Source organism: Poecilia formosa, unplaced genomic scaffold, assembly GCF_000485575.1.
Source record: "Poecilia formosa unplaced genomic scaffold, Poecilia_formosa-5.1.2 Scaffold30, whole genome shotgun sequence".
In the NCBI taxonomy this organism is placed as follows: Eukaryota; Metazoa; Chordata; class Actinopteri; order Cyprinodontiformes; family Poeciliidae; genus Poecilia; species Poecilia formosa.
Genome location: NW_006799969.1, coordinates 1,293,010 through 1,302,116, shown reverse-complemented (window position 1 = coordinate 1,302,116; position 9,107 = coordinate 1,293,010). Strand labels below are relative to the sequence as shown.

General features: G+C 36.0%; 3 protein-coding genes across 4 annotated transcripts in view; all 3 read right to left on the bottom strand.

Annotated features, from left to right (window-relative positions):
- Positions 1 to 17: 17 nt before the first annotated feature.
- Positions 18 to 1,450, bottom strand: LOC103136059 (interferon alpha-inducible protein 27-like protein 2A). The gene is made up of 4 exons (XM_007549150.2): positions 700 to 1,450; positions 570 to 602; positions 306 to 467; positions 18 to 199 (listed from the first exon to the last, which is right to left on the bottom strand). Exons 1-4 carry the CDS (start codon positions 707 to 709, stop codon positions 114 to 116), a joined length of 291 nt encoding a protein of 96 aa, XP_007549212.1. The 5' UTR covers positions 710 to 1,450; the 3' UTR covers positions 18 to 113.
- Positions 1,451 to 2,338: 888 nt separating this feature from the next.
- Positions 2,339 to 9,107, bottom strand: part of LOC103136201 (interferon alpha-inducible protein 27-like protein 2B) — a 13,746-nt gene continuing 6,977 nt past the window's right edge. The window contains exon 7 of one of the 2 annotated variants that reach the window (XM_007549342.2): positions 2,339 to 2,662. In XM_007549342.2, the coding sequence (XP_007549404.2) occupies positions 2,528 to 2,662 (135 nt within the window). In that variant the 3' untranslated portion in view covers positions 2,339 to 2,527. Of the gene's footprint in view, positions 2,683 to 9,107 lie in introns of both variants that reach the window. The other variant, XM_016670124.1, reaches the window with a different exon arrangement.
- On the bottom strand, positions 4,073 to 4,846 carry LOC103136060 (interferon alpha-inducible protein 27-like protein 2A). Its single transcript, XM_007549151.2, has 4 exons — positions 4,787 to 4,846; positions 4,657 to 4,689; positions 4,393 to 4,554; positions 4,073 to 4,286 (listed from the first exon to the last, which is right to left on the bottom strand). The coding sequence occupies exons 1-4, from the start codon at positions 4,794 to 4,796 to the stop codon at positions 4,201 to 4,203; spliced, it is 291 nt and encodes a 96-aa protein (XP_007549213.1). The 5' UTR covers positions 4,797 to 4,846; the 3' UTR covers positions 4,073 to 4,200.

The following is a 9,107-nucleotide window of genomic DNA, read 5'->3' as shown; positions in this document are numbered from 1 at the left end:
ACGAGATACGTAACTCGTTAAAACGAGATACGTAACTCGTTATTACGAGATAGCGATCGAAAAAATTTTTTTCCTGCATGATAGCAATGCGCTTCCGTAGAATGGTGTCTGTCTTAAATAATAAGGGCGAGGAGTCCTCCAACAGCTCCCCCGGCACCTGCCACACCGGCAGTTGCAGCTGTACCTAGACCAGCCATCCCTGCAGGTAAACACGAAGATGATCAGAACTCCATGTCAGTCTTACGGATTTATTTTCTTTTGTAAAATAAGTTTTAAAGGAAAACCCAATTTTCATTTTTTTTTACCGGCTGACTGTAGAATAGCCACCAGGCTTCCAGCTGCAACCCCTCCTCCGTTAGCGATGGCAACTGAGGACATCATACCGGCTGCGTAGGAACCCGCAGCGATACCGATAGACGTGAAGCCCACGGCGCCCAGAACCACAGGCGCAGCCAGCGCAGCCCCACCTTATGGGCACAAGAGGAACATTTACTTATCACTATCTGAAGAAACAGTTTTGAAAAATTCCTTAAAAATTTTATTGCAGATGAAATTCTATGTAATCTCACCAGCGCCGACCAAAGAACATGCAGCAACTGTAACTAAAATGAAGAAAAGACAGAAAAAATAGCATCAATTTAAAGCAAAGCAAGTATTAAAAAAAAAACGACAGACTGTAATAACTTGAAAAATACTCACGCAGACCCATGGCTTGTTACGACTCAAATGAAAGTCCAAAGTTAGGTAGGGGCAGTAAATAGGACGTTTAAAAAGCTCTTGGAGTTTAAAGATTCTCGCCCTTATTCCGCCTTCTGCTGCCTCCTGCTGTTCCATGTTGGTAATTGCTCCCATTTCCTGAGAAATGAAACCTATAAAATCCTCCTAAATCAGACAGAAGAACAGCACATCGACCCAGGAAGAATGGGGGAAGAAATCTGTGAGAATATACATTTTTATATACACGTAGTTGTTGTTGGTATATGTGACTTACTTTGCTGTTTATTTAAATCGACAGGTAAATACATCGTTATAGGTGCAGGCAAGTCACGCTATTTTTAAACTATTTTTTTTAATGAATCTCTTAAAATTGCTCTTGGCTTCACCAAGCAAGTGGAATTGAATTGCAGCAGGCTCCATCGCTGCAAAGATGATGCTTGACTAAAACCAGATGGTTTGGTTTGTTCATTCAGTGCAATGTAGCATGTGGTCCTTCTGCTGAATAAACATTTTTTCAGAATTATGACAATAGCATTCAGTATCAAACTTGATGCTAATTTTAAGGGAAATGATGATCTTTATGACATTTTGTCTTTTCATATATTGGTCTAGGTGCAGATAGGTTTCATAAACAGAAACATTAAACCTGGGTTCTGTTTTGAGAATCGAGTTGTTCTTTTTGAAAATGATGCTAAATTTAGGCTAAACTTAAAAGATGTTTGAAGATTTAAAGGTCCAAAGTAAAGGTTGCCTCAAGCTACAAAAGTTAAATGCTGACTTTTTCCTCAAATGTATTGTTTCATTACAGGAATGGCAGGATTAGGATGGCTTGGAGCAGGAACAGCGGCTGGTACTGGAAGTATGGTAGCGTGGATGATATCAAGCATCTGTAATGTAACTGTAAAAGTGCAAGACAGTCCATAGCACAGAGAAGGAATATATTTTTCATCTCCAGTAGAGTTAAAGTCATGTTGCTCTTATCTAATATGTTTTAAAGAGTAGATTCTGAAATTCAAACATGTATAATCTGAGTATGAATGAATTTTTTATTTTTATTTTTGCTGTGAACATGTCTTGGTAAAGGTCATTGGGATGTGTGGATAATGCTGCTGGCATTTTTTAAATTTTGAGGAAATGCTATTTCTACTCATTCTGAGAGCGGAATAAAAAAAAAACTTTGTACATGTGTGCATCAGTTCTAAAACTTCAACCTGTACTAAATATTTGCACTCAATAGATAAATAAGTAAATAATATATCAATAAATCCAGAAAAGGTGTTTCAATATATTGTGGTATTTGTTTCTCTCTTTGCTGATACATTTGGGGAAATAACTGGGGCCCAGGCAACATTAGACCCTTACCAGTCATGCTGTTAAGTCTTGAACTTTTCAGGACTTAGTGGTTACTTTACAAAACTTTCCAAATATTTGTCCAGTGTTTATGGAACTTAATGGCCACTGTTCTTGAACATAGAGGTTTCTTTTGAAACTTTCCATTTATTTTTTCCTCAAACTTACAAGGAACTTTCTTGAAATGTTCATGTAACTTATTAAATACCAAATATTTTTTTATGATATACATTGGCTCTGGAGCATATTTAGAAAGTTCCAAAAACAAATATCCAGTAAGTTTTTAAATTAAAATTTTTAAATTTCATGACCAGTTAGACTGTGATGTAATGTCAGTTCATTTATATAGAAACTGTCAATTAAAAATATATATACAGACCATTAATTCTGAGACAAGGATACAAAACAACCAGACAAGTAAACAAAACAGTGTTATATTAATTCTAATTCTTCCTATTTTTCATTTTTGTCTTTCTTCTTTTCCCAACTGATCATTTTTCCTCTCCTCCCTCTTTGGTGTGCTTGTTTTTCCTGCCAGTCGCCCTACAGCAGCTCCAACACCAGCTCCAACACTGGCCACAACAGCAGAGGCTGCACCTGAGAGACCAGCAGCACCTGCAGAAACCCAAACATCAACAGTTTGGTTCAAATGATCAAGTAGTAGATGAGCTCTGACGGCTGCCACTTGAAACAAATGAAACGCAGACTATGGATAGTAGGCTATGCAACATTTAAGACTTAACTTACATTTAAGCTGAAAGGGACTAGCCATTTAAAAATATGTTTTTATTTGCCCTTTATTTAAAAAAAGGAATGTCCCAATTTATTTACACACTTTTTAATGATTATAGAAAAGATTTTCACTGCTATTTTGGGTGATGAGCTCCAAGTGTAGCTGCAACTCACTGATTTTTCCATCTTTCTCGAGGCTCTGTGAGGTGGTCAGGAAAAGCTTACTGATCTTAAATGTTTATTTTTGCACCATAGTAATCTAAAATACAAGACACAATCCTAGAAGTATTTCACTATGTGTCATAAATTTATATGTCAGTTTAACTTTTTTAAATGAATCCCATTGACATTTTTTATGACATTGTAATTTTGAGATGTATTTGTATTTTTTTAGAGATAAAAAGAGAAATGGCAAAGGATTATATAATAGGACAAACTGAAACAAAACCAATTTGCCTGGTCCTGACATTTAGCATAATTATCCCTTAAAATGAAGGATGAATTCTACACCGAATAAGACTTTATTTCTTTAAATTTTGTGTTCTAATCAGTATTTATTTCAGAGGTTCCCAAACTTTTACTTCTGCGCCCCCCCCCNTTTGTTTTTGATGCCATATAAGCCATAAATGGCTGAAGGGAAAGAAAAAAACAAGTCAGATTTAAATTAAAATGCATTTTAAATTAAGAGTGTTGAATACACTCCACTGCCAAAAACCAGAGCAGCTTAAGGTCACAGTCAGCGCCATTTATTTGACTTATAAGCAAATTTTATAAACAGCTATGCTCATCCTTCTTTGGTCTTATTAACTCAGATTCAAACCTTTTAACATGAACACTAAGAATCCTGACCCTGAACGGACCTATTGATAGGGTGTGCTGTCCTGATTACACTGGATTAATGTTCAAAAAGTAACATGTTCTCTCACTGATACATGTTTAATTTCTACATTTTGTTTATGGCACAAATTCAACACAGCAGTGAACCACTAGCAAAAATAAATAAATAAATAAATAAATAAAAAGCAACTAAATTAAAAATCAAGGAAAATAGAAACATTTTCTTGAAGGAGTCATTTGGATATTTGTCCCTCTAGCACCGCCCATTGTGTGTCTACTATCACATTGCTCATAATGGAGATAAGATATTAACATACCACATTCATGCAACAGAAAGTTGAATGAAACCTTTGAACACAGATCTAATATTCATCTTCAGAAATATATTTTAAAAGAGGCAAAAAAAAAACAACAACAACAACCTTGACACAATATCACCAGTCAAAACTTGTTAAATCATTTTATTGACTCATTTGATAGGACTGTTTACAATACAACTTGAACTCAATAGAATATTTGTAGATTTTTTTGTCCTCTCTGTAAAATGGCAGAATGGTGTCTGTCTTAAATAATAAGGGCGAGGAGTCCTCCAACAGCTCCGCCGGTACCTGCCACACCGGCAGTTGCAGCTGTACCTAGACCAGCCATCCCTGCAGGTAAACACGAAGATGATCAGAACTCCATGTCAGTCTTACGGATTTATTTTCTTTTGTAAAATAAGTTTTAAAGGAAAACCCAATTTTCATTTTTTTTTACCGGCTGACTGTAGAATAGCCACCAGGCTTCCAGCTGCAACCCCTCCTCCGTTAGCGATGGCAACTGAGGACATCATACCGGCTGCGTAGGAACCCGCAGCGATACCGATAGACGTGAAGCCCACGGCCCCCAGAACCACAGGCGCAGCCAGCGCAGCCCCACCTTATGGGCACAAGAGGAACATTTACTTATCACTATCTGAAGAAACAGTTTTGAAAAATTCCTTAAAAATTTTATTGCAGATGAAATTCTATGTAATCTCACCAGCGCCGACCAAAGAACATGCAGCAACTGTAACTAAAATGAAGAAAAGACAGAAAAAATAGCATCAATTTAAAGCAAAGCAAGTATTAAAAAAAAAACGACAGACTGTAATAACTTGAAAAATACTCACGCAGACCCATGGCTTGTTACGACTCAAATGAAAGTCCAAAGTCAGGTACGGGCAGTAAATAGGACGTTTAAAAAGCTCTTGGAGTTTAAAGATTCTCGCCCTTATTCCGCCTTCTGCTGCCTCCTGCTGTCCCATGTTGGTAATTGCTCCCATTTCCTGAGAAATGAAACCTATAAAATCCTCCTAAATCAGACAGAAGAACAGCACATCGACCCAGGAAGAATGGGGGAAGAAATCTGTGAGAATATACATTTTTATATACACGTAGTTGTTGTTGGTATATGTGACTTACTTTGCTGTTTATTTAAATCGACAGGTAAATACATCGTTATAGGTGCAGGCAAGTCACGCTATTTTTAAACTATTTTTTTTAATGAATCTCTTAAAATTGCTCTTGGCTTCACCAAGCAAGTGGAATTGCAGCAGGCTCCATCGCTGCAAAGATGATGCTTGACTAAAACCAGATGGTTTGGTTTGTTCATTCAGTGCAATGTAGCATGTGGTCCTTCTGCTGAATAAACATTTTTTTCAGAATTATGACAATAGCATTCAGTATCAAACTTGATGCTAATTTTAAGGGAAATGATGATCTTTATGACATTTTGTCTTTTCATATATTGGTCTAGGTGCAGATAGGTTTCATAAACAGAAACATTAAACCTGGGTTCTGTTTTGAGAATCGAGTTGTTCTTTTTGAAAATGATGCTAAATTTAGGCTAAACTTAAAAGATGTTTGAAGATTTAAAAGTCCAAATTAAAGGTTGCCTCAAGCTACAAAAGTTAAATGCTGACTTTTTCCTCAAATGTATTGTTTCATTACAGGTATGGCAGGATTAGGATGGCTTGGAGCAGGAACAGCGGCTGGTACTGGAAGTATGGTAGCGTGGATGATATCAAGCATCTGTAATGTAACTGTAAAAGTGCAAGACAGTCCATAGCACAGAGAAGGAATATATTTTTCATCTCCAGTAGAGTTAAAGTCATGTTGCTCTTATCTAATATGTTTTAAAGAGTAGATTCTGAAATTCAAACATGTATAATCTGAGTATGAATGAATTTTTTNTTAGGTGCAAAGAGCCCATTGTTTTGATTATGTAAAACCCCAACTAGAGACAAGAGTTGAATGTAGGTGTAAACTCTGTGTACAACGTATATGTTGCACTCTAAGAATTGTCGCTACGTTTATCTGTACTGTTACTATAAAAGGACAATTCTATTATTATGATCAAGTGGCAGCATTTTGGATTCACAGTACATTTTAGCAGATTAATGTGTTCAGAGGTCTCAGTCTTGAAGCGTTAGTAAACACACTGAGCCTTGTTTGTAAGTCATAGCCAAATATGTCACATCAAAAATGGATGTGACAATTTTAATAATGCTCAATTATTGAAAATTATTGAGCATTTTCAAAAATGCTATTGAAAATCCTTTTTCAATAATAGCATTTCATTGATAAAATCCAGGAAGAGGGCTGTTGTTTTAGCAACTAAGCAACTATTCAGTTAACTTCTTAGTCACCATTTGCTTCCTTCGTCTCTGACGTGGCTTGAATTGATGCAGCCTTTTAAACTATCAGATGAAGCGACTCCTCTCCAAAACTAATTCCAAATTTTTAGGTTTGCCATGTTAATCAAAGTGTAAGAGAGTTCCCAGTTACAGACTTCCTGTACCACCCATAGCACCAACTAAATTAGTGTTACCACTGGACGTTTTTTTCTTTTTAGACCCAAATTTACTTTCATCTTCTGCAACAACATACCTGCAGATTGTAAAACTGCCACCAGGCCTCCTGCTGCCACCCCTCCTCCGTTGGTAACGGCTGCAGCAGACATCATGCTCGCAGCGAAGGAGCTTGCTGCTATCCCAGCTGAGGTGAAACCGATGGCCCCCAAGGCCACTGGAGCTAGGGCAACTGCACCCACACTTCCTACAACTTATGAACAAGATACAAAATACTTATGAACAATAAACATTTGGTATTAACATGTTAATTGCATTAAACCAAAAAAACATGGGGATATAATGAGCAGGAGTTTTCTTTAAGCAATATATGAGTCTCACATCACTGTGAATGAATTTTGTCCCACTTTTATTTTTAAAAATTTCGTTTTATCTGCACAACTTTCTTACGGACTCTCAGCAAGATTCCTCACTGTAGAATTGTGTGCGTCATATCCTTTCCCATTCTAATGGGCAGCGACGCTTGTTGAAGTCATTGCTGATGTCTTTACACCTTGAGGTGCCAGGTATGCTACAAACAAGTGGTCAAAATTGTGAAATGATTTATCTTTTTTCTGAAAACTTGTAGAAGGAGAAATAAAATCATTATTTTTCTATTTGTCAATGAATGACACCATAAAAAAGTTTTGTACTTACAAACTATCCCAACAAAATCAGCATTTCTGATATTTTGTCACACAGTTTATATGTGAATTGTACTGGAGCATGAGCAATTCCTAAAGGCAATAGTCATAATTTTGTGGCCATTCTACAATTATTCAATAGATCAAAAACAAAACTACACTACAAAAATATATATTTTTTCTACTTTCTAAGTAAATAAAAAAGAGTAATAAAATCTTTTTTGTTTTGTATGCAAAGGCATTGGTGGCCAAGGTGATAGGATCTATTTATTGTCAGACTTAAACATCATGACTCATTGGCATGCAGGAACAGCTGCCTATTTCAAGATAACAAGCATAAAAAAAACAGAAGTCATACCTGCACCTCCTGTAATGACAAGAACCTTTCCTGAAACACAAGCAGATCATTATAAGTTTATTACCTAGCCTTTTTACCAACTGTAATATTTACCACTACAATTACACGAAGCTGAAGTTGTACAATTACCTAATAAAAGCTATGTAAAGAACACTACAGCGAATTTAAAATGATCACGAAGTACGTTCAAAAGGATTTGTCATTCGTTTGTTTTTCTCTTTGTTTAATCTTTAATGCGAACATAGTTCAAACCAACTCTTTAAAATCAAGAAACGCGTTGCGATGTACTTACTGAGACTCATAGTTTAACTACAGACCGAACTAGAAGTTCAGGTTTGAGACGGAACACTGTGTGTTTTGCGTTTAATAGAGATGGAGAGAAAATGAAACTTCCTGTTGGTGCGTTCACTGTCATTCGGAAGTAAAATCAAAACAATCTCACCCTTTATTTCAACAAATAATTATCTCACAATTTTTCCTTCTCTCAACTGACAATGTAAAGTAAAGCATATTTTGGTCCGCATTGTGCGACTTGTTTGCACACTCGTCCGCACCCCTGAATAAATTTGAAATTCCAGCTGCCCACGAATGCAGCACCGCGTTCTGGGTCAAAGCTACAGTCCAAACCTACAAAAGCACAACAAGCTGAATCTTACGTTGTGGTATGATAAATACCACAATGTGTAAGAGCGGAAATACTATCTAAGGAGTTGGTATAGCCACCTTTCCAATCCTCAATAAATGTAAGAGGGAAAGTTCCAGAAAGTAATCATAAAGTTATGTGAAACACGTTATTTGATGGAGGAATACTATATATTTCATAGATGTTCATTTTAACACTTATATCAAACTTCTGGGCCTGTATTGAGTTACCACAGGTGTCTGCATTACAACCACTTTTTTGTCGCAACCAGTTATGTATAGAAGAGACTAAACAGTACAGTTTCCTGAACCTCAGACATTTTTCATGTTGTTCAGTAGACTAAGTAATCGCCTAGGCTTGATAGTCCTACTCAAATGAAACAGAATCTAATCTCTGCTAATGTTGCTGTGTTTTTATGTTGAGTCACACAAGCTGTTGTAAATATCTGGTGAGAAAATAATAAAATACTAAGTTGGGATGTGAATTTAAAAAAAAGTAATTTATCACCACCTGCTTTCCAAGTGTTTACAAGACTGTTAAAATTTTCATCACTAAGCTCAACAATCTGCATTTTCAGATTTTTGAGGAACCACCGAAAAGGTTGATGACCAACTACACAATTTATTTTTCTTTTAAGACACACACAGTACCAACTACAAAACCATATTTTAAAAATTACAAGTTTATTACACAAACAATTTAAAAGCAACAAAACAGGATGACTGCTGTAGATTTTGGGATTTTGTCTCATTTCTTGCTGAAACAAAGTCCAACATGAAGGCAAGAAAACATGTTAATGCAAAACAGTAGTTTTGCATTAACTACTGTTAATGCAAAACTACATTTTGCATTAACATGTAGTTTAATGCAAAATGTAGTTTTGCATTAACCTGCATTAAACTACATGTTAATGCAAAATGTAGTTTTGCATTAACAGTAGTTAATGCAAAACTACTG

Excerpts from the sequence above, each read along its gene's own strand:
- LOC103136059 (XM_007549150.2), bottom strand. Across the intron at positions 468-569 it reads ATGTTCTTTGGTCGGCGCTG|GTGGGGCTGCGCTGGCTGCG; the intron begins GTGAGATTACAT and ends TGTGCCCATAAG. Across the intron at positions 200-305 it reads GGCTATTCTACAGTCAGCCG|GGATGGCTGGTCTAGGTACA; the intron begins GTAAAAAAAAAT and ends GTTTACCTGCAG.
- LOC103136060 (XM_007549151.2), bottom strand. Across the intron at positions 4,555-4,656 it reads ATGTTCTTTGGTCGGCGCTG|GTGGGGCTGCGCTGGCTGCG; the intron begins GTGAGATTACAT and ends TGTGCCCATAAG. Across the intron at positions 4,287-4,392 it reads GGCTATTCTACAGTCAGCCG|GGATGGCTGGTCTAGGTACA; the intron begins GTAAAAAAAAAT and ends GTTTACCTGCAG.